The sequence below is a fragment of the Corythoichthys intestinalis genome, chromosome 18, assembly GCF_030265065.1.
Source record: "Corythoichthys intestinalis isolate RoL2023-P3 chromosome 18, ASM3026506v1, whole genome shotgun sequence".
NCBI classification, from domain to species: domain Eukaryota; kingdom Metazoa; phylum Chordata; class Actinopteri; order Syngnathiformes; family Syngnathidae; genus Corythoichthys; species Corythoichthys intestinalis.
In genome coordinates, this window is record NC_080412.1 from 6,018,344 (window position 1) to 6,043,712 (window position 25,369).

At 39.3% G+C, this 25,369-nt stretch overlaps 1 protein-coding gene and 1 long non-coding RNA gene across 2 annotated transcripts in view; one reads left to right on the forward strand and one right to left on the reverse strand.

The window, feature by feature from the left end:
• opcml (opioid binding protein/cell adhesion molecule-like) overlaps positions 1–25,369 on the reverse strand; it is a 119,287-nt gene that overhangs the window by 54,012 nt on the left and 39,906 nt on the right. Inside the window, exon 3 of the mRNA XM_057820229.1 lies at positions 7,775–7,900. Within this exon, the coding sequence (XP_057676212.1) occupies positions 7,775–7,900 (126 nt within the window). The remainder of the gene's footprint in view (positions 1–7,774; positions 7,901–25,369) is intronic.
• Positions 3,253–5,690, forward strand: LOC130906194 (uncharacterized). The gene is made up of 3 exons (XR_009061257.1): positions 3,253–3,374; positions 3,633–3,710; positions 3,947–5,690. It is a non-coding gene; the product is annotated as an uncharacterized LOC130906194 (long non-coding RNA).

The window sequence follows — 25,369 nt, forward strand, 5'->3', positions numbered from 1 at the left end:
AAAATTAGAAATGTGTACATAACACAATCAGCACAACTAAACTTCAAATGCTGTCAGGATTATTCACCCATTCTTTCTACACATCTTGATGTTCCTCTCTGTTTGGCCACACATTTTTATCCATGTCACAACGGATGTCCTCTCTTGCTATACAGCGTGGAGAGAATCTTCTTGAATGCCTTACCCAGCCTTTGCAGGCAACTGATGAGATGTCACTGCATGCTGCATCCATGGCATCCAGGAGAGTCATCTGATCGTGAGGCTGGCGATTATACACTTGCCATCTCCATGTGGAGAAAAATTCTTCTATGAGATTGAGGAATGGGGAGTATAGTGGTAGGAACTTCATTACCATTCTGTTGTGGGTTGTAAACCATTCCCTGATTATGTTGCCTAGGTGGAAACTCACATTGTTCCAAACTATTACAGGTTAAAATAGGTTAAATAGGTTATGTAAAATAAGTAATCAAAATGCTCAGAAATAAGCACACACATGTTGACATATTCTGACAACATGTTCATCCATTTTGCATGTAAAGGCTTATGCAATGAAGTAATGACTGGATGTTGTGGGTGGTGAGAAAATTCAATAGAGACCCATGATCATCCATTTTGACCATCATGGCAGCTGCAACTGGTAATGTAGGAAAACAGCAGAGAATTGTACAAAATCATTTGCATAGATGCACAAAAACATCTGCAACTTGCTCAAAGGAATGAGAAACTGCTTCTTTGATGTTCACTAGTCATGGGATGTTGTGAGGATTGAACAAGTAGTTTTGAGAATTGTGAGTCTGATCTGAGAAACGGACCAAAGCATTTGAGAATAACTAACACAATGTTCCAACTTCATTGGAATTAGGGTTATAAAATGTGGACACCCGTGGCTTTAAGTCACTTATGCATTATGTGTGCAAAAAAGACAGTTTTCTTGTGTAAACAATTTGGTTGGTGCGGCTTAGTCAAGTGCATTCTTATAGTCAGGAAATTATGGTATTGAAATTGTGACATGACAAAGATTGGGAGCTTATACTTAAGAACTTAAGAGTGTACAACTCATAATTTAGTACGGGTTCGGTACAACAGGGAGAAAAAAAAGGCTTTTTTTCAAAGTTTGATAAATTGGCTAAAGCAAAAGAGCGGCTCTCAATAAAGTGCAAAATAAATCGAAGAAAAGGTCAAACTTGTGAATTTGTGTTTTCATGGTTCTAACTATGCCCCGTCGTCCCTATTGATGGTCCTCGGGCCCCGCTTGCAGATTTCAATGGCCTCCCTGATCCAGCTCTGAGGTTTGTTTTCTTCGGTGCGGATGACTCTGGCCTTTTCCCAGTCAATAAAATGGTTTTCCCTTTTGCAGTGGTCGGTGATGGCTGACTTGTGGTGTTGCTATTGCTCTTGTTCTTTTATTGCCGTGGTTAGTCTTATTGCTGTCTCCTTCTCACACTCCTTCTTGCGTTCTGTTTTTCTTGTAATAAAGCTCCTCCCTGTCTCGCCGATGTATGATTTATTGCACGATTTGCATGGAATTTCATATATGGAGTTGCATTTTTTTCTGGGTGGATTTTGTCCTTTGGATGGACCAATATCTGGCGGAGTGTTGCGTGTGGTTTGACCGGTGTGTTTATGTTGTGTTTTTTCATGACTCTTTGGATACGTTCCGTGACCCTCTCACGTACGTCAACGTCACCATATCGCTGTGTTCTTGTTTTGTTTGCCCCCCCCCACCCCCTACCCTAAAACCCCCGTTTACAGACGTTGCGCAAGCGCTTTTGTTTCAATACAGCCATAAAACGAAGGTAATTAATTATATTTATTATTCAAAATGTCTGTCATTTTTAGTTTAAAACCATTAATTGATGTCCAATATTCCGTTTTAAAAAAAAAAAGACTTTAAAAAATTATTCACTCGCATATCGCATATTCTAAACTTTCAAAAAAAAATTATGTCACAATGAAAAAAAACTGCGTCTGTGAAAAAGTCACGAATATCTTCCTCATAACTATCTCTGATATGTTAGATGATAAATAACCAATCCAAAAAAAAAAAAAAATCCCCTAAAAAACGTTAAAAAAGAAAATCTCAACCACTCCTTAATGTCTGCGATTTCTGCTTCGCGACCCTTGTTATATCACCATATTTCACCCATAAAATCCCAAAAACATCCAGTTGTGGCCATTCACAACTCTGTCTTGACACTCGGTGATACATGCTACATGCAGTTTTTGGATCGAAAAAAGGTAAATACGCGATAATATCTCATTAAAGTCATAGCGTCTGTAATTCTGCTCTCGCGTGCTCTCACCTCCAGATAGGGTTCTGCTATTTAAAAAACTTTTTTTTTCTTTTTTAAATGCCTTCCTGTTCAAAATTTTTCTTCCCCCAGAAAATTGAGATTTTAAGCTTTCCAATGATCTATCACACACTCATATGGGACAATTTTGAGTTTGGCCAAATTTGGGTCTCAGAGCAGAACTTCAAGTCACCTGAGTTATCCGCCACAACTAATTTATAACGCTGTAACATACATACATACACTTATTTTCAAAACGACACGCATTTTAACAATAAAACACTTGACACAAAACAATTGGTGTCCATCTGGTCTGATCAATATGTAAATTCAGTAGAAGACAAATTGGCCTAATTTGCCAAACAAAAGTCCACTAGCTTAAATGCTACGATGCGTAAGTATTTACAATTCTCATAACAAATCGCTCACACATAACTCCACGAACTGTAGCTCTAAACTTAATTACAAATGCATACTCAAACATATATTAGCTGAAACAACTTGTAGCCTTATGTGTATGGAGGACCAAAGCTGCCAAAATTAAAAATAAAAGTAATTAAAAATAAATCAATAAAAGGCAAAATATAAACGACTATAAATACAAAATAAGAATTAAGATACAAAAACTAAAAATAAATCCAAAAATAAATATGGAAATAAATAGCTAATTAAATAAAAGTAAAAATAAAAATGAATATATATACAAAAATAAGAAATTACATTAAAAATGTAAGAATGAATACAAAAATAAATGTGGAAATAAATACAAAAATAAATATATTGATTGAAATTAATGTCAATCAATAAATAAAAGCGCTTTGCCTTATATTTACTTATTTCATTGTCAGCGCCAATTTACAAGTGGAAATGTAATTCAAAAGTGGGGGCGTTCCTAAGGGTGCCATGGGTTGCTTATTGGTTGATCGACATTCGATTTCTGAAATCTACTAGCCATGCCTGCCACAGATGACAGAACGTGGGTCTGAAAGTCAGGGAAACAGCCGACCTAGTTTAGTAGTCCTACTTGGTGAGAAGTGAGAGAATATGCATTATCCACCGTCGAATGTCAAAGCATGGTATAAGGTGAGTTTGTATGACAGTGGCATATTTTAAAATGAAAACTTGGTTATTCATATGGCATGCTGCACTCTCTATATATACTGTATCTGACTGCTACTGGTATCAAAGCTACTTGTAACTGCTCCAGTGTAGCTTAGCAGAAGTTACAACTAAGTTCTCATGAAAGCAAACGATATTCCTGCTCACCATAACATTGTTTTTAGAGTCTCTGACTTGAATAATTCCACTGACATCACAACGTTGGATGCTCGGTGATTACAGGGATCCCAGGATCTCATCCAAATTCTGGGTTCAGAATGATGCAAGGACGTCTCAGGTTCCGACGTACAAAGGTTCAGAGTAAGTGAATGTCATTAATAATTTGACTTGGACTATAGTTTCATTCATTCAAATGAAGTGTCAAGAGGAAATATTTGTGTTAAAAAAAATAAATAACAAGCCGAATCATGACTTTGCCATCAGGGTTAAACCATTTTGTTATTTCAAGTCCTGTTTAAACACTAGAAATTACTTCTTCAGCTTTTATGCAATGCAATTTTTTAAATTGCAACTTGTTTTCCTGTTTTTTCATGGAGGACTTCGTGTGCAAGAATCCATGCCACGCCTGGATCCACCGGGAATTGTCCGCACACTACAACTACAAACTGTTCGGCGTAGATGATATTCTGTGCCAGCCCCCAACAGTCAAAGGCATAGCGATGGCAACCATAAAGTCATAAATTAAAGCTCTATATTGGGGGACTCGGAAGGAAGTACAAAAATAAATTAGGACCATATTTTTTTCACCCATTTTGGAACGATAAACCCATATACAGTATAATATAGACCATTTTAAATTAAGTTTAAATATTTCATGCTTTTATTATTTATTACGCGCTAGGAATCTAATTCATTTAGATTTGGAGTGCTTTCGCTGCCAGCCTCTCCCAGTCAAAAATTGATTGGATGTCAAGCGCTGTCAATGGCAGCCAATGAGTTAAATGTTGATGTTTATGGCTTGCAAAAATAAGAAACCCTAAAATTTTATGTCTCAGAATTACGAAAAAAAAAAATTCTGGGCCCTGCAACACATTGTCTGTTATTGCAGAAATGTTGGTATAGTTTTAGTTGCCACTTCTGGGAGATGATTGGATGAAATTTTACCCATCAAAATCAAATTATGAGGTGTGGCACACCCTCTCGCCCTCTTTGCTTATTGGCTCTTTGAAAATGGCTTAACAAGTTCAACTTCAAAAGGGATAATGTAAAGTGCACATTTCTAATCAAAAACATAACATTTAAAAAAAAAAAAAACAATAAAAGCATGAAATATCCCTGACCAAAAAAGTTAAATAAAATTATATAAATGTGAACACTTTCACAGTCTAGGGCTATGCACATACAGATGAGGCTAATCAATAACTAAATTTGCCATATACGATGTGTGCATGTTTAGTTATATTTTAGGACTAGTTGGTTCAACTTTAAATTACATATTTGCAGTTTTATGTGATGGTCCACATGGTCATCCCCCCATGTCGATGTCAGTCCCAGAAGTGCAGCTGCGACAGGCCTCGACTCCTGAAGAAATTCAGCAGATGTCAGAATTTTCTAATGTATTGAATGTCTACAACGAGACTATCCATCCTGCGTCAAATATTTGGACTTGTTTTAAATGACAGCATAGAATGTTGGTTGTCGTTGATGTGACATTACCTCAATAATGTGAAGAAATAATAAAGGCAATGATTGTTTTTCTGCAAAGTAATATTTTATTGATGACCAGTGTAATACAATACAAATGATAAACAGGCAATTGATGTACAAAAAAGGACTTCCAGCACAACTAACTCGTTCATCAAAAAAATTGTCCACTGGACACCAACATGAGCCACTTAAGGTCAGTAACTTTTTCCCCTAATACTGGCCAACTGCTCACCATCAGCATTCCCTGAAATGTAAATTTATTGCGTCTTCGGGGAGCTTTAGGGTAAAAAAAAAAAAAAAAAAGCACGTAGATAAGTGAGGACGAGAGATGTCTTATTGTTGAGGAACGACACCCCAACCTTCCTCAGAAGTATCTAGAAGAAAATAGATGACAACGGCAAAATGGTATAATAGATTAGCAACGAAAGCATTAAACGAGACACCAGCCGGTGCAAACAGTCTTCCGGAGCACCACACGAACTTGAATGTGTGAATTTTGCTTCACTAAATTGCGCTAACGCTAAACTATTCCTTGTGAGTTTAATGTTGTTAGCAGCTTTATCCATGTCCCGCCTTGCCTCCCCTTCCTGAGACCCAATGCAAGGTATTAGTTTATGGAAGATTATATAGATTCAACATAACTCAACTGGACTTAAGTAAAAAGTTTTTCAAAAAACACACACCAAATTACCAATTTAATACGTACCTTGTCCTCATCCAACCAATTGCCAGCATCCCGTAGCCGCTTGGATTCCGACCTTCTCGTCTCGTCCCATTATTTTACGAAGCAAGCAAGCAGCAGGAAGGCAGACATTACTTCGTCGATCGAGAGGATCACTGAACTGGCATGTCGATCGACCAATGGGTGAATAGTTCAACACATGTAGTACCGCCCCCTCATTTGAATAACATTTCCACTTGAACGTTGGCACTGACAATGAAATAAGTAAATATATGGCAAAGCGTTTTTATTTATTGATTGACATTCATTTCAATCAATATATTTATTTTTGTATTTATTTCCACATTTATTTTTGCATTTATTCTTACATTTTAAATGTAATTTCTTATTTTTGTATATATATTCATTTTTATTTCTACTTTTATTTAATTAGCTACTTATTTCCAAATTTATTTTTGTATTTATATTTAATTTTTGTATCATATTTCTTATTTTTGTATTTATTTTCGTTTTTATTTTGCTTTTTATTGATTGATTTATTTTTATTTTTATTTTGAATTTTGGCAGCTTTGGTCCTCCATATATGTGGGCCAAACCAGAGCGCTGCTATCCTTTATCCACTTGAAATGTCTGAGTCTGCTCCTGAGTCATATAAGGCGACAGTCCAGCTAAACCCAATGCAGCCACCAGAGGGCAGTGTATCCTCCATCATTAAACGAAATACAATACGTTTGGACTTTTTGGATCTTTATTTCGATCTTTAAATAGTTAATTTTATCTTTAAATGGTTAATTCCGATTTGCGCGAAAATTCGGGTTACGTCGCCGGTGTAGGAACGGAACTCGTTCTTAACCCAGGGACTACCTCTAACTGGTAACAAAAATGCTTTTTAAAATCAATGACAATCTATTTGCTCTTTGACACGATGTTGATGCACATGATTGGCTTGATCACACAAAATGATGCGGTGGGCCAGATCTGGCACCCGGGCCTTGAGTTTTTTTTTAGTTTTTGCAATCATAGTTGACATCTGAAAATACACCAAGACTAAAAGACTAATATCAGTATAAACTTGCCAAGGATTAGAAAGATTGATATGTTTCTCCTTTTAGCACCAAAGTTAGTGAGGCAACATGAAGAATGAATTACCGTAATTTTCGGACTATAAGGCGGACCTGACTATAAGCCGCCACCCACAAAATTTGACACGAAAACGGCATTTGTTGATAGATAAGATGCACTGAACTATAAGCTGCAGCTGTCCTCACTGTATTATGGGATATTTACACCAAAACATACTAACCGGTAACAATTTATTTGACAGCGGACTCATAAGACTGTGAAAAGACCAAACGAACCACCAAAAACATTGCTTAAGAAGCTTAATTTACCCATCACTTTGCCCTTGGGGGAGACGATCAAACTTTGCTGTCATCTGCTGTCAACACTACTGTCATCCAACATGCCTCCTAGCTTGCATTGCAGTGCTACAGATGTAAATTAACAATCAAAATTCATGTTCTGTGTTAATTATTTCTTCAGTTACTGTTCCAGTTGTTTCATTAATTGCTAATCATGGTATTTTATTTGGTAACACTTTATTTGACTGTAGCGCCATAAAATTGTCATAACACCATCATGATTATAATATAACACTGCCTTAAGAGTTAGTGAATGCTTATGACGAATGTCATTTTGTAACATCCGGCAAATTTTCTTACATTTGAATGGATCTAATATATCCAAGCTGGACATTAATGGAGTTAGTAACATAATTTGCCGGATGACACTTAATGACATCTGTCATAAGTTTTCATTAATGCCCATGATAGTGTTATAATTATGATAGTCCTTTGGAAGCTTATGCTGTCAAATAAAGTGTTACCTATTAACCCAAAAAAAAAAAAAAAAAAAAAAAAAAAAAAAAAAGGCACTGCACTATAAGTCGCAGAATTCAAAATGAGGGGAAAAAAGTAGCGGCTTATAGTCTGAAAATTAAGGTACTGTATCGGAATTTTTGAAAATGGCATCTTACCTCTTGGGGAATGGTGCCTCCACGTGATGCTCGCTTCTGGTCGGCCCATTGCAAAGCACATGAGATTGACATTGCTGCCTTCATTTACTGTGATGTCCTTTGATATATTGGTGATCCTGGCTGGAACTGAGAAGAGAAATAGTAAATCATGACTGATGAATTATACTATGCTAATGGCATGTGAGCAAAAGGTACTCAAAACGATGTCATGAGGTTAAAAATACCTTGATGGTTTGGGACTTAATTAGCACAACACTAGATGACAAATTCAGTGGCTTGTGTTACACATGATGGACTTCCTTCATTAGCAAAATATCGATTTGACAACCATGCAAACAGCAGTGGACTAAGATTTGATTGTTACCAGTGACGATGCACCAGTGTCTGTGTGAACGTATGTTTTAAAATCAGTCATCTTGATGTGATTGAACTGTTTATCGCTGTGCTGTAACCAATGTAATTCAATGGAGAAATGAGAATAAAAGTAATTATGATAGTGAATGGTAAGATGAAATCTATATTCAAAATAATGATTTTATAATGACAGGGAAAAGATCTACATCTACGTTTGCTCACCCACAAATATAGCTCGATTAGCGGTTATGATATTTGACAAAAAAATTCCATTGACATTCAACAAGGACCCACAAAAACTCATTTTGCCTGATTTCTACTGTTTCAACTTCAAAACCTTTGCTCACTCCTACTGAAAAGACTAGTTTTACCACATTAGTGAAGAAAAAGCGCTACTCTTACTGCGCTACTTTTGGGCTATAATCGAGTCGTTACATTTTTCCTCTTTATTCTACGTATTAGATATATGTAGACATATTAGATTTAATTTTATTTTGCATGAGATGCCCACACTGACTCTATAGCAGTGGCTCTCAACTGGGGTCGATCGAACCCCAGGGGTTCAGTGAGTAAGCCTCAGGGTTCGGTTAAAGGTTAAGAAACGCAGAGCTATTTTGTACGCTGACTAAATCTGGGGAAAGTGGTGTTTTAGAGCAGGTTTCGGACAGCCCTCAATTTTCAGGCTTTATTCCATTTCTTTCAACTACTAGCTCTCTATCTAATTGGGAGGATAAATCGGTTTGCTCAGTGGAAGATTGACACTTGGTATGAGGAAGTATAACAGACAGACAGACAGACAGCGTAAACTGCGTAACGAAAAAAAATAAATAAATAATTGCGTCATTTTATGCCATGAAAATAGTATTTGATGCAAGGGTGCGACAATAAAATGAGAATATAGACATGCAAACAAAAAGTGTGAAAATGTTAAAATGAAATTAATTTTATTTACCAACAAGAAAATCAACAGCAAAAGACAAATTTATTTGCAATAAATTTGAAATTTGGAAGAAATTTAAACAGGAATTCACTTAGACCGGGGGTCAGTAACCCGCGGCTCTTTAGCGCTGCCCTAGTGGCTCCCTGGAGCATTTTCAAAAATGTTTGAAAATGGCAAAAGATGGCGGAGGGAAATATTTTAGTTTTGTTATGGTTTTTGTAGGGGGGCAAACATGACACAAACGTTCTTCTAATTCATTAAAATTGTAATGAAGTTAAACTGCGGGGAAAACACACATTTACCGTATTTTCCGCGCTATAAGAGTTTAAGGCGCACCTTCAATGAATGGCCTATTTTAAAACCGTTTTTATGCATAGAGCGCATTGCATTATAAGGCGCAGTAGTAGTAGTCGCGGTTGGTGTTGTGTTAAGCACCCACAAGATGGAGCTGAGCTAAATGGAATGTCATGCCATGATTGACCAATAGTGATCCATATATACTAGAATATAAGGCACATCGTATTATAAGGCGCACTGTCAGCTTTTGATGAAGGCTTTCAGGTCCACCTTATAGTGTGGAAATTACGGTAATCATGAAGGCTCATTATGTATTTGTAGGCAACTTAGTCATTTTGATACTAGGGTAATATAGCTAATATTGACACATACAGAATGCATTGCCTTAATCTATTAGGCTTATATAAGGCTTTCAATTTTTTGTGGCTCCAGACATTTTTTTTTTTTGCTCCAGTATGGTTCTTTTAACATTTTGGGTTGCTGGCCCCTGACTTAGACGTTAGATTGCTAGGCTTTGAATTCGTTAAAAAATGGCTTTATGAAATTCCGAAGGGTTGGGTGAATGAATCTGTGAAACCCGTGGGGTTCGGTACATTTAGCAAGGTTAGGAACCACTGCTCTATAGGTTTCACCAATGTTGCAACAATAATCACATGACCCTATTATATTGTACCAATCAGATGTAAAAATACAGTCACATGACCACACACCAGCTTGGAAGTCAGATGATCACGCCGGCCTGCTTATTCACTTGGCGTCTTTAAAGCACTGCATAAAATAAACAATTTTATAGAGTTCTGCTGTCAACATGACTCGAAAGCGTGGATTTCAACCTCTCTCTGTTTTTATGGTACCCTATTTGGTACCAATAGACCACAGAAAACCGGGGATATGATTGTTTTAATGTCATGGTAGGAAATTTTCTCCACGAGACGGCACTCATGCTCCTTATATGGGTGATGTTTCATTTCTATAGATTTTTTTAGTTTGAATTCAAAACAATATTGCAATGTAATAGATTATACTACAGCATAATGATATCAGTTCATATAGATGCTGTTGTGCTGAGAATATTGTAAAAAAAAAAAAAAAACTGACATTTTAAGCAGCTACTCATTACTGGAGTATTTTGCTCACTAAATACTTTTTTACTTGTACTTGAGTAAAATTTTTGGCTGCCTTACCCTCCTCTGCATTTCACTGGCACAAGACAACACAAGCATAAACAAGAACACAGATTTCAAAATGGCCATAACGAACGTGTGTTTTGTGGCACGCATGCATCGCAGCACGTTAATGCACGGCGATAAATTGCAGCTGGAAAAAAATGTCTCCATTTCCATTTGTCTCCATTTCCATTTACCGCGTGATTGATTTCTTGCATATCGCGACAGGCTTACCTCCATCATTAGAATATACACACTGTTTTCGTACACATATTGGATTTTAAAGATGTATCATAGGGCAGAGCTGGAGAAAGATGAGTGCGTCGTCCAGCATGCGTATAAATGGACAAATCGTGACAGATGGTGCGCGCAGCAACCTGAGTGTCAACTGTCATAGAGCCCACGCAAAGCTGCTGTGCGACTCAATGCATCGGTCACATGATGCAAATGGAGTATAAATAGGCCAGAACTCCTACAGGCATTTAGTTATAACATAATTTCAATAGAAGAATGTCAATCAAGACACTACACCACACAGAGCAGTTTTCACTTTGGATTTTATTGGCAGAAACAACAGTGGGGTAAGCATGAAAGATGTTTTGTGGTAATGATTGAAATATAGTGACCTGAAAATATTCAATTTGACGAATTGTGACTGGAAGATGGAATATTTGGTTTGTAAATGTATCTTTCACTGATTAGTTTTGATCTTTTTTTGCTAATTAAGACAGCATTACGGTTTTTGTAGTACTGTACATTGACAGCCATCTATCTATATCACATCACAGGGACATATTTTCAGGAACATTTGGATTTGTTAGAAACACATCCCAGCCTTAAAAAATTTCGCTGACGAACATATTTTTAATGACAATGACGCAAGGACAACGAACTAAAAATGTGTCTTGGATGACTACGCAACGAGATGATTGCCAGTTTTTGTCTCACGAGACGAGAATGTGTTATGTTTCTGTCACATGTTCAAAATACGTGACATTTGCTTACTGTGTAATAAGTCAGTCTACATCCTGATGACTTACAGCTAATTTTCTCTTTCTCCTTAATCTGCGACAGGATTAAAAAAAAAAGTCTGAAATAGCACTAGTATGTGTATTAAAATCATATTTTGAGACGATTCGACAATATACAACAATTTGGCACAGCGCAGATAATGAGAAATTAGTCTTTTAATCTGCCATTTAGCTCCTCCTGTCACTATGGAGCTCTGGCGCCTCCATCTGGATGATGACGTCGGCGGAGTAGCGATTTTAGCTAATGTATTATTCAGCCCAATGAAGGAGGAAGTGTTTTTCAGCGATTCTGGTTCAAGTGTAGATCTTTCAAGTGATATTGTCGATCCAGAGGAAGCCTGTGGCATATAGACATACAGCATACAGTATGTTTGAGTAGTATTTGGAGGAGAAGGAAGATTCAGAACGACAAAAAACATGAGGCTGATGACTAGAGCTTACTGTAAAATGTCATCATTGTTTTTTTTCTCTGTACTCCAATATTTTTACAGGATATTCTTTGGGAACTAATTTGGGATATAATTTGTGACCTGTTTCCAAAGTAGGATTGCCACCTTTCAGAAATAGGGACTCCCCCCTCCCATCCAAAGTTGTACTGGCGACAAAAAAATAGGGACATCCCCAAACTCCTAAAATGCGTAGAAATATATCTATTGTATACATTCCGTATTGCTTCAATACGGAACGCAACTTTTAAACGAACGATTCCTTATTTCAAAGGACGTGTGGCAAGCCTATTCAAAAGTGCTGTAGAAGTAAGGTGTAAGTAAGTAAGTGTATGTTGCTGCTGGGGCACAGAGAAGGAGGCTAATAGAGAGACATCATGCTGTGGTCAATTATTATTACTTATAATTTCATGAAAGTTGCACTTTGAGAGGTTTAAAAAAGTTTATTCAGTTTATTCAGAGTTTATTATTATGAATTCATTTTTACTTTCTTACTGTAGTGCTAGTATTATACATGTTGTAATTTAAAAAATGTAGCACTGTTTTGGCCTTTGAGAGCCAAAGGTTTATTCAACTATTGTCTACTAGGTTTTAGTAGACTATTTACTTTGTATTAGTATTTTTCCTGTTTTGCAAAGGTAAGCAGCAGCCTGACAAAGCCATGATAGCAATGATTTCACATTCAAGTTAGTGTTGTATTGGTCGCGAACGATTCGTTCTTTTTGAACGAATTGTTTGGGTGAACGAGACCGAACTAATCACCATCTGCGCTGATTCGTTCTATGAAGTTGGGGCTTGTTCGCTGCATTGGAGGGCGTTGAGCAAGCGGCAGCGTCTTCTGACATCGCACACGACCAATCAGACGCCAGCCTCATCGCGGGCAGGGGAGGAAGCGGATACAGAATCAGGGCATCTGTCATTCACTTCCACGTGTGGCCTATAAGCAGCCAGCGTGCAGGCAGGGGGGCAAGACTGAGTTATGTCACTTCCCGTTCAGTGACTCGGTCCTCCGGTTCCTGACATAGCTTGCTGCTAACTTCACTTTCCAGTAATGCAGTGAACGAGTCAAAAAATGAAAGGAAATGACTTTGTCACATATTTGTTAATGTGGAGCTTATCAAATGCTGTTCAAACAGACAAAAACACCACACAAATCTAGCGAGCATGGTTTAGTGTACTACTTTTCTCAACAGACTCGGGACTACTTATGACGACATACTATCAAATTTACAGTAGTTTAAAACACGGGTAGCCACGAGGCAAGCAAAAGGTGAGCTGCGGTCGTGTGAAGGCAGTGAAGGGGGCAGAGAATTGTCACTATATGGAGGCTTCATGGCAGCGATATTTACCTCATGTGCACAGAAAAAAAAGAATATTTAGTATGATCACCATAATACTTATTTGCAATGAAACTGTATATACATGTCAATTTTTTTTGTGTCAGAGTGCCTGTCGGGTGTTGATTGGTTTGACAAATTATGTCCATCTGTCCATCATGTGCTACTCAAGCGCCCAAAAACAACGCACGCGGACACGGGAGATGTCACAATATGTCTACATTTTTCTTAACAGACTAATGAGAGTAGAAAGGCCACGTCGTAAAGAGCAAACCATTATTTCTCATCAGCATTTGACGATCTGTGATGAGAGGACGACAGGGGAGCTGACCGGATTATTTTATTTGTTAATACCAGTGCAAAAATTCAATACGATCATCTTAATACTGATTTGCAATTAAACTGTCAAATATCAAAATGTAGTATTGTTTTCCTTTTAGAGTAGCACATTTGACAACTACCGTAGATATTTACACTTTAGTTTTAACAATAGTGACCAAAAATAATAGTGATGAGCATGAAAACAAAAATACAACAGAGCGAGAGGTAAATATGATGTGTTGGTCGTTCCATATTTAGAAATTAAACTTTCGATTTATTTTTATTTTCGTGACACCAAGCATGCCGGGTTGGCTGGTAGCAGCAGCATTGTATATGTGATCAAGATCATGCTAAAGAAAGTCCGTGCGCCCCCGACCCCAAATCCCCCAGTCCACAAAAGGAAAATGTTTAACCGTGTCCTAAATCGAAATGCAAGCACGAGCCATGACTTTGATCCCATAGAACTAGGACAGACGACGCGGAAGTTCTCCCTCGCTTTTGCAGCAGTGGGAGGGAGACGAGGTTGTGAAAGCAGAATGATATCGCCTGTCACTCATTTCTGAAACTACGACGAGCGGTCAATGAGGAGCCTGTGTGCAAGAGAGGGAGGGACCAGGCAATGTCACTTCACGTTCAGTTATACTGCGAAGCGGTCTTTGGTGATTCGTTCGGCAACGTCACTTCCCGTTCACTAACCAAACGATTCATTTGGGCGGGGAGGGAGATAAGGGGGGGGACGATTTGTTGAACGATTTGTTTGAACGAATCTTTTTACTGAACGAACTGGAATGGATTCGTTTACTCAAGTGAACGACAGATCCCGTCACTAATTCAAGTATGTAGCTCTTTGGGACTAAAAAAAGATATATATATATATATAAACGGGTTGGTATCGGTATGGTCCAAAAAATGGTATTGGTGCAACACTAGTCATGACAAATAACAGTCTTGTGTTAAACAGAATATGAAATATTAAAAATGCATTTATTCAATATGACGGGCAAGGCAAGGCAAGGCAAGGCAAGGCAAATTTATTTATATAGCACAATTCAACACAAGGCAATTCAGAGTGCTTTACATCACATGAAGATCATAAAAATCACATTTAAATCAACACAACGTAGAAACGAAGACAAAAGATCGCATTTAATCACAGAATAAAAATAAATAAATAAAATAAAAAATAAAACAAAAACTACTACTAATAATAATAATTGAAATCAGCAATGGAGATAAAAACAAGAGGAATAGAAAGCAGGTAGGTTGAAATATATAGACAGATATAGATATGCAGTGCTAAACAAAAGCGTTTTTAGCCCTGATTTAAAAGAGCTAACAGTTTGAGCATACTTCAGACGTTCGGGTAACTTGTTCCAGAGGTGAGGAGCATAGTAACTAAATGCTGCCTCACCCTGCTTGGTTCTTGTTCTTGGAACATGCAGAAGACCGGTTCCAGACGACCTTAGGGGTCTAGATGTCTCATAGGACTCTAACAAGTCAAGCATGTATTTTGGTCCAAGGCCATTAAGTGTTTTGTAGACGAGCAGTAGTATTTTATAGTCTATCCTTTGACTTACTGGAAGCCAGTGTAGCGATTTCAAAACTGGTGTAATGTGGTCCAACTTCCTTGTATTTGTGAGGACTCTGGCTGCAGCATTCTGTACCAGCTGCAACTTCCTGACTGATTTTTTATCAAGACCTGTAAATATACCGTTGCAATAGTCCAATCTGCTGAAAATGAATGCATGCATAAGTTTTTCCATGTCTTGTTGAGTCAGAAGCCCCTTAATTCTGGTTATATTTTTTAGGTGGTAATAAGCGGATTTAGTGACGGACTTTAAATGGCTATCAAATTTTAGGTCTGAGTCAATAATTACGCCAAGGTTTCTGACTTGATTTGTAGCTGTAAGTGACATTGTGCTAAGTTCGCTGCTTATCTTTGACCTTTCCTTTTTTGGCCCAAAAATGATCACCTCTGTCTTCTGCACATTTAACTGGAGAAAATTCTGGCACATCCATTCATTGATTTGATGAATGCATTTGCTCAGGGTGACTAAGGGACTATAATCATGTGGGGACACAGAAATGTACAGTTGTGTGTCATCTGCATAGGCGTGATAGGAGATGTCATACTGTTCCATTATCTGAGCTAATGGAAGCATATAGATGTTAAATAAGAGTGGTCCAAGAATTGACCCTTGAGGGACTCCACACGTGAATTTGGTTCGTTCTGACTGATGGTTTCCGATTGACACAAAGAAATCCCTATCATGTAAATAGGATGTGAACCACTGGAGAATAGTGTCAGTAAGCCCTACCCACTGTTCCAATCTGCTGAGTAGTATGTTGTGATCAACCGTGTCAAATGCGGCGCTGAGATCCAATAGTAGCAGAACAGATGATTTGCCTGCATCGGTATTCCGACGAATATCATTTAGGACTTTGATAAGCACAGTCTCGGTGCTGTGTTGTGGTCGAAATCCAGACTGAAATGAGTTAAAAAGATTGTTTTGCATCATATAATTCTGGATCTGTTCGAACACAACCCTTTCGATAATTTTCCCCAGGAATGTCAGATTTGATATTGGCCTGTAATTACTAATGGTTGAGGCATCCAGATTAGGTTTTTTTAGAAGAGGTTTTATTACTGCAGTTTTTAAAGTCTGAGGAAACTCTCCTGTTTGGAGAGAAGTATTTATAATCTGAAGTATGTCTGTGGCTATGCAATGAAAAACAGTTTTGAAAAAGTTTGAAGGAAGGATGTCAAGGCAGCATGTTGTGGGCTTTAATTTCGACACAATTTCTGTTAAAGTGGCATAGTCCAAGAGGCTAAACTGTCTAAGATTGACGTGGGGGACATTTTGGGAGGCATTTAGTGTAACATTTGTTAATCTGGAGTTGCACACAGTCTGTCTAATCTTTAGTACTTTGTGTGTAAAGAATGCTGCGAAATTATTACAGGACACCTCAGATGCCAATTCCTGAGGTATTGATGCTTGTGGGTTTGTCAGTTTGTCAACAACAGAAAATAGTGTGCGGGTATTGTTAGTGTTTCTACTAATGATCTCTGAAAAATATGACTGTCTAGCATTTTTCAGTTCCTGGTTGTATTTGCGAAGACTGTCTTTGTAGATATCATAAAAAACTAGGAGTTTGTTTTTTCGCCATCTGCGTTCTGCTCGTCTACAAACTTGCTTTTGTTTTATAGCTAGTATGGCATTTCTCCAGGGTGACCTCTTCTTTCTTGACAAAGATTTTGTCTTAATCGGGGCAATAGTGTCAATTACAGTCATCACACTGGAACTGAAACTATTTACAAGTTCTTCCACTGGAGCTATTGTAGGGGTTAATGGTGAGGCATAGGCCTGTGTGAATAACGCACAAGTGTTATCACTTATGTAACGCTTCTTAATCACCTCTGTTTCCCTTTTCAGAGGATGGACAGGGGTGGTCATTTTAAACATAATGCAGTAGTGATCAGACGTCACATCATTCACTGTGACCTCAGAGATGTTAAGACCTTTGGATATTATTAAATCCAGTATGTGCCCTCTGTTATGTGTTGGAACTGTGACATGCTGAGATAAACCAAATGTATCCAAAATATTTAAAAGCTCTATAGCACATCCTTCTTCAGGATTATCAACATGAATGTTAAAGTCACCCACTAGAACAACACAATCAAAGTCCATGCAGACAGAAGACAGCATTTTGGTAAACTCATCAAAAAACATTGTGTTATACTTTGGTGGTCTGTAAAGTATTACCAAGGCAGCTCTGCAAGGGCTTTTTAGCTGAATGACAATATATTCAAAGGAATCAAACTGACCACATGAAATATTTGTGCATTGGAAACTGTCCCTGATCAGACTGGCAACCCCACCTCCTTTCTTATGGGTTCTTGGCGCACTAAAGAAATTGAAGTTTGTGGGGGTTGCCTCAATCAGAACTGTCGAGCTCTTATCTTTATCTAACCAAGTTTCTGTTAGGAACATCATGTCAAGGTTATGTTTGCTGATAAAATCATTAATTAAGAAAGATTTGCCAGCTAAAGATCTTATATTTAGCAGAGCCAATTGGAGATGCCAGACTGGATTCACTGGTGAGTTTTGGGAATGACATACTATGCTTAACAGGTTGGCAGAGTTGATTGAACGTTTTTTATTTCTCACCAATCTAGCCCTTTTTGTGTTGTTTATCACCACTGGGATTGTTGAGCATACAGACTGTACTCCATAGGGCCCCGGCTTTTGCTGGGACAGAACAGTCTTTGTAATGTCACAGCCTGGACCCGGTGCATATCAAATTGGTGTCGCAAACATGGCTTCCTCCATAGAAGGATAATACCGTGTAGTTCCAGAGTTGTAGTGCTTTGGCTTTGCCCCGAGAGAATTCCAGGGGAGGCTGGTTGGTTTGTTGCCATCTTCCCCTGGCACCTGTCGGGTGTGACAGGTCCAGGGTGGAAGCGAAGACATGAACTTGAGGAGATCAAGAGACTGGTTAACCTTGCTATTTAGATCCATGGAGTCCAGACCAGGTTGACTCATTATTCCATCCAAACTAAGTCGTCGGCGGGGTGGCTTCCGGGACTGTGGGGATTTAGGCCTTGATGAGGCCTTAGCCTGACTGAGTCGGCGGAGTGGTGGCGTCTTGGAGTGTGAGGATTTGGTGCTGGATGGGGCCTTATCCTGGAGTCGGCGGCGTAGTGGCGTCTTGGAGTGTGAGGATTTGGGGCTGGATGGGGCCTTATTCTGGAGTCGGCGGCATGTTGGCGTCTTGGAGTGTGAGGATTTGGGGCTGGATGGGGCTTTAGCTTGGAGCTAAATTGGGGCTAAATTACTGCATAGTTGTCAAAACTTCTTAAACCTCCCAACAGTATTTTATGCCACCAGAGTTAGTCTGACTCTTGATATTTTACCGCTGGGACTCGGAGACTAAGAGCTAGACTACATGATAACCCGAACCGAGCGGCTCTTCCAAGTCTCTTCCTCGCCTTTCGAACACAAAAATCACACAAAACTACCCCGACGTATGTCACACATAGCGGCGGGGGTGATTCTTTTCCCCGATCGGCCAGCCTCCGGCGGCGAGCAAGTTTGGGCTTGTTGTTCCTCTGCTGCGGCCCCGGCAGGCAGGCAGTGCGCGTATTTACGGTGGACAAACTGGCAGACGTCGGAGTGCGTGGCTGCCCGAGCCCAGGACGAGGATAGTGCTCTCTCGGCGGGCAAACGAAGAGGGCCAAGAAGGGTGGAAGCCTCTACATCAGGGGTCCCCAAACTTTTTCCTGTGAGGGCCACATAACTTTTCCCTTCTCTGATGAGGGGCTGGTGTCAGTTTGTAACAGAAGAGGTGTGACGATTGCAGGAGTGCCAAAATGTAAAGATTTATTGTTTTTCAGAAAGCCACAATCAAATAACCCTTTCTGGATTCTTCACGGAACAAAAGTAAATAATATAATATAATATAATATAATATAATATAATATAATATAATATAATATAATATAATATAATATAATATAATATAATATAATATAATATAATATAATATAATATAATATAATATAATATAATAATAACACTATTAATTAAATAGACAGTAACCAAATAACCCTCTCTGGGTTCCACAGAAAAAAGCCAGGAAATAAATAACACTATTGAAAAAAAATATACATTTTTTTTTCAATTTTTTTTTTTTTGTTCAGGGGGCCGGACCAAATGTGGAGGCGGGCCATAGTTTGGGGACCCCTGCTCTACACAATCGAAAACCGCAGACGAGAGTGTATGGCTGCCCGAGCACAGGCGCAGCACCAAATAGCTCCCGGAAAAATTAACGTACAACAAATTATCCATCTAAATTTATGAACTCTTGGGTCCAGTAGGATAGGCGGCCAAATACAGTAGAGTCATTTATGAATAAAACTTTTTTTTTTTAAATGTAGTGTGGGTATATGTGAACATTATTCTCCAAATGGTATTATCAGGGAGAAGACAGTAAACATGTTTGTGTAAGTTGAAAAAGGGCACAGATTATGTTTGTATATTTTAAACATTGATGTAGTTACAGAACGGTGGGGATTTTCATTCTGTTTTATTCAAAAACATGTTTTTCCACACAGAGGAAGTCCTCTTTCTTGCTGGCTCTATCCTATCAACTACTGTACTACTCCTTCTCTCCTCATTCCTAAACCTTTCACTCTCAAAACTATCCAAACTCTCACCTGACCGCAACTCTCCTTCAAATACTCAAATTTTGAATGTAGCCTAAGGTGTTTATATACTGTAGCCATCTGTCAAACCACGTGGCAAAATCCAAAGCGCTCCCTGACATAATCATGTGCTACAGCTGGGTAGAGAGGCTTCGGACATCGTTTTCAAAACCTCCCCTAAATGAAGCAAGCCTCGGTACGCGCTTCACGGAAACGTCCCTTCATTACTCGACACACACTTCGAAGGCTGGGCACACCTTGTTACATCACTACTGGTCTCACTTTGGTCCGCATTGGCTTCGCCTACGGAAGGGAGAAACGGTCATACCTCCCTCCGACTACTTTTGCCTTGATGACTACTTCTGATTCGCAAAAGTCTTCTTGGGTGTGCTTTGGCCCAAAGCATGTGCAGGCTTGCACTCCTTCATGTAGCCTAGCAAAAAGACCACCTTGCGCAGAGGAGGATCGACGAAGATTCACTTCTCAGGGTCTAGCTCAGTAGTGGGTTGAAATGGAAAAATCCTGTTTTTGGAAAAGAGTAAAACCATCTGAGTAACGCCTTCCTCTTTCTAAACCAAGTTAGGGTATTTTGATCGTGATGGGGTTGTGACTTTTCAGTCATTTTATTTTATTGTTTCCAACCCAAGTTAGCAGGCTATACAAATGTTGTTTTGCTTTAAGTTGCTGAGCTGTTATACATTTTTAAAAGGGCCTTTTGAACATGATTCAGGATAGCACCTTGAATAGTATGTTGATGTGACATTTTTATAACATTGTGATGAATTCTTAAAGGGAACCTCGAACTTGAAGTGCAGATGACATGACAAAAACATTCTTAAATAGCATTATTATTGGAATTAAAATCATATTTTGAGACGATCAAACTATATACGTACAACAATTTGGCAAAGCGCAGATGACGAGAAATGCATCTTTAAATCTGCTGTTTGGCTCCTCCTGTCATTATAGCGCCCTGCCGCCTCCATCTTGATGATGACATCAGACAATTAGCGATTTCAGCAGATTGCGAATTGAGCCATATATATATATATATCAGAGGTTGCGCTAGACTTTTTCGTTGTCTGTCATTTTGACTGACAGGGTCATAAAAATCCGGTCATAATCAATTTTTACCCGTCACTTAAATTTTTTAAATGATGATAATGACATTGTGGTGACCCTTTGTTTGGCATAATTCACCTTCCGTACTTGTGTGTCCATTTGGCCGAGCGCTTTACCGGTGTAGGTTCAAGCGCCTACACCGGCTACGACAGTCACGTGACAGAGACACTTAAGAGCCGCGCGCGGTCCCCTCACTATCCACTCGCTCTCGCTATATGATTGGCCGAAGAGTGGATATGCTCTCCCGTGAAATGCCTGTTAAAAAATGTTCCCGTTGTTACTTCTTGCGTTCGCTTATAAGTGCCCATTTAAAAAGGAAAAGCGATGGATGATAATACACACAGAGCGTATTATTAACAAATGTTAAAGTTGTATAATCATATAGCGAGAATAAGAAACGTCACTGAGGCCCCAGTAGGTAGGTAGCCTACCATATGTAGCATATGGAACAATGAAATTAACAGTTCACCTGCTGTGGCCTGAACGTAGTCTCACACTTTCCTCCTGGTGCGCATGGACTTGAATTGCGTGCCCGCTTGTGCAGTCCCTGTTTTTTCACCTCTTTTATCAACACCATCGTCGTTTTGGAGCTTTTTGAAGAAACTTCGGACACTCAGATGCCTTGACATTTTTTCAGAGTAAGGCCAACGACGTCATGCATCAAGAGAGACAATAGCTAATTAATATGCTCACCTGCCACCCTGTGGTCTGGGGTGTGAATTGCAACCGGTCAAAATGACGGATGGACTTCAGTTTTTTCCGTCACCGTTTTAAAAAATCGGTCAACGACGGAAAATATTCGGTTAACGCGACCCCTGATATATATATATATATATATATATATATATATATATATATATATATATATAGCCAGTATATACTATGTATAGCCATATATGTTTGAGTCGTATTTGGAGGAGGAGGAAGATTCAGAAAGAGAAAAAGGCGACAGAGACAGCAAACACAAGGCTGATGACTAGAGCATACTGGCAGAACTGCCACCTGAGTTTGTTCGGCCCTTGTCATTTCCCTGCCGAACTTGGAGACGGAGGAAAGAGTGTAAACAAAACAGGAGGCGTGAGAGCTAGGCTATATACTAACCTGAACCGAGCGGCTCTTCCAAGTCTCTTCCTCGAATACAAAAAATCACACAAAACTACCCCGACTCATGTCACACATGGCAGCGGGAGTGATTGCCTTTACCGATCGGCCAGCCTCTGCCGGCAAGCAACTTTCAGCAGACTATTACAGCTCGTCATTCCCCTTCTTTGGCCCCGGCATGCAGTCCCGCGGCAGTGTTCGTCACCGAGGACGCTGCAGGGGAATGAACGACGATAATGGCTAATTCTCGGCGGACAAACCGGCTAACATCGGGCGGCTTGTCACAAACCACTATCGCCGATAAAGGCAAGCACGCCCTGCTTCACTGGCTGACGGCAAGTATTGTCACCTACAAAATACAAGCCACCTCCTTATTAAAACGTGTGCCATGATCCCGGTATTGACATATTATAAAACATGTAGCTAACTCACTTCCTCATCCGTCCAATGGTCCCTTGATTCTTCTTTGTGAACAGGATCTTTTGGAAACCCATAAAGGCTCACACCAATCTCCCTGGTATAGCAACAAAGCGTGCAGCACATTGAGCTGGCATGACGCGAAAAATAAATGAATAAATCCACAAAATCAGCTGATTCCACAGTCCTTCTCCATACAATAGTATGGCTGTATCGTGAAGATGATCTCATTCTCTGAAGTCACATCCGCCTTCTTTTCTCAACCCTGACCCTGGCCGGAAGTCACTTATTTTCATGGGGCGGGATTCAAAAAGTTGAACAAATACAGTATATCGATCGCTTTCACACACATCCAAGCGGTCCCTTTCATTCAGGAGCATAAAATACCGCATGTAATATGAAATAAACATGAGTGCATATGACACAAGAAAGGAAGTGGGCTCTAATAAGCCACAATTGTTCTCTTACATGTTATTAGAAACACATAAAATGTTGCAGTTGATTTAAAGATCTATAATATTTAGTACAGGTTTTGACCTACGGAGGGCGCCATGTTTTATGCACGCTGGGGGTGAGGACGTACTGTCACTCGACGAATAATACCGGGTTACTGCAATTCCTTCTATGCGGCGATACGTCCAACACATGCACTCATCAGTTAAAAGCAGCGAGTACTTACTATTTGTGTTTTTATTGAGTCTTTTATTACCTTTTCATTGCTTCAAAATACTTTTTGCATGTGTTTCCCTCTCATACCTTTAAGCATAGTGTTTTCTTGTGGTAGCTTTGAACAGATTGGTGATCTTTTGACTTCACTAGTCACTTAGCATATTTAAACCAACCTTATTTGATATTACTACATTTAAGTATTTTCTTATGGCATCTTTAGTATGTTCTGTCTGTATGCATCGAAACAAAACAAGCTGAAAGCGCACGGTAGTACTTTGGGTGTCAAATTCACCTCTTGTAAGACGTTTCAAGTCAATTTAAGTCAGCTTTATTTGTCATATTCCTCATACACCGTATGCACATGTCATACAAAGAAATAGAAATAGCTTTTCTCTGTCCCTATGAAAGACGCATAACACAGGACTAACATAAGTGAGACAAACTGTACATACATTGGAACACAAACATGACTGGTAACAATAATAATAATGTAGTGATAGGCAACAATTGAGGTCCATTGTTGTGTATTGCAAGGCCCAAGCTGTTCTTATGAGGTACTAGATCAAAGGTTAAAGTGCTCTGTGCGTGTGTGTGTGGAAGTCAGTGATGGGAGGCAAGGGAGGAAGTTCAACATCCTGATGGCCTGGTGGATGAAGCTGTTTGTCAGTCTGGTGGTTGGACCGGCGGCTCCTGTATCCTGTAGCAAGCTGAAAAAGTTGTGCGCTGGGTGTGTCACATCTCTTACATTTGTGACAGCCTTGCGAGTGAGGCGGGTGGTGTTGATGTTCTGCATGGTAGGTATGCTGCCGGGCTCTCATGTTGTAATCTGTGCAGCTCCCACCTCAAACAGCAATGCAGCTGGTGAGGATGCTGTCGTGGCCATGATGGGTGGTGGGGCGCAAGTGAGCATCAGTTTCCTTAGGAAGTAAAGGCGCCGCTGTGCTTTCTTGTTTAGTGACGTGGTGCTGGTGGTCCAAGAGAGATCCTCATCGATGTGCACACTGAGGAAGTTTGTGCTGGTTACTCCCTCTACAGCAGCCCCATCGATGATCAGTGGCAGGTGTTGGCTGTGGCCTCTTTGGAAATTGACAACAATCTCCTTTGTTTTGGTGACGTTCATTTCGCCGGTGTAGCACATTTTGGCAGAAACCCCACCCCGTCTTGTCTCATCCCGTCTTTCCAGTATATTTTGCTTTTGCGGCTCGTTTTGTGAAATATCGACAGTGCTGTCATGCTCATTAATGTTCCTCTTGGGTTTGAATTGAAAGTGTTGAACAGATGACATGTTTATGTCGCTAGAGTCATACTCTGGTAGCCCGGCAGCATAACCATGTGATGTCACCACCCTGTGACGTAAAAAAAAATGGTAACCTAATAGTTAACTAATTTCACAAATTATATGAAAACAAAAACATCAAGAGGGGTTTCAATATCTATTCATTTTAACTCTTTTAAAAACCAAGAAAGTCTTTCTATCTGTGGATCCCTTTAATATAATGTTTTATCTGAATGGCACTTGGCAAGGGTGCCAATTCCCACTGTGCCATAAGATTCCGAGACCGCAATGGACGAGGATTCTGTAAGTGATTTAAACAGAGGACACAGAAGGAAACAAGTTTGCAATGAGGACATTTTTCTTCGGAATTGTTCATTTTGACGTGCTCATTATTCTGGTAAAGCTTTTCAGATTAATTAAATAATTAGAAAGTTGTGGTCATCTCATGGGTAAGAAGACGGACCACTTAAGATTTTGTCCTAATGGGGCCCGAATAACCTCACATTCAGAAATGCTTTTAGTCTGCTCTATTAGAAACACACTCTCGTGTAACCAGATTTGCCATAGCAGGACCCTTCCGTATGGTTGCTGAACTTTTATACACCTAAAGGCGTCATGATATGTGAGAACAACTGACTTTCAAATGATGACAGATAGCCTACTATTTGTGAAAAAAAAATCCATCAATAAAAGTGACAGAAGAAGCTTCAAATTTACTGTACCACCGGTGCACAACTCTGTAGAGCAAAAGGATACAATGCCAAGGTATATTCTTGATGGTTGTTCTAACACAACAAAGGAAGGAGTGTCAATGTGCACCCTTTTCATTTGAGAAAAAAATAGATCGCTAAAGTCAAAATGCCCAGGTCACATTGAAAAGGACTCTCGGCGGAGTTAAAATACACTTTGA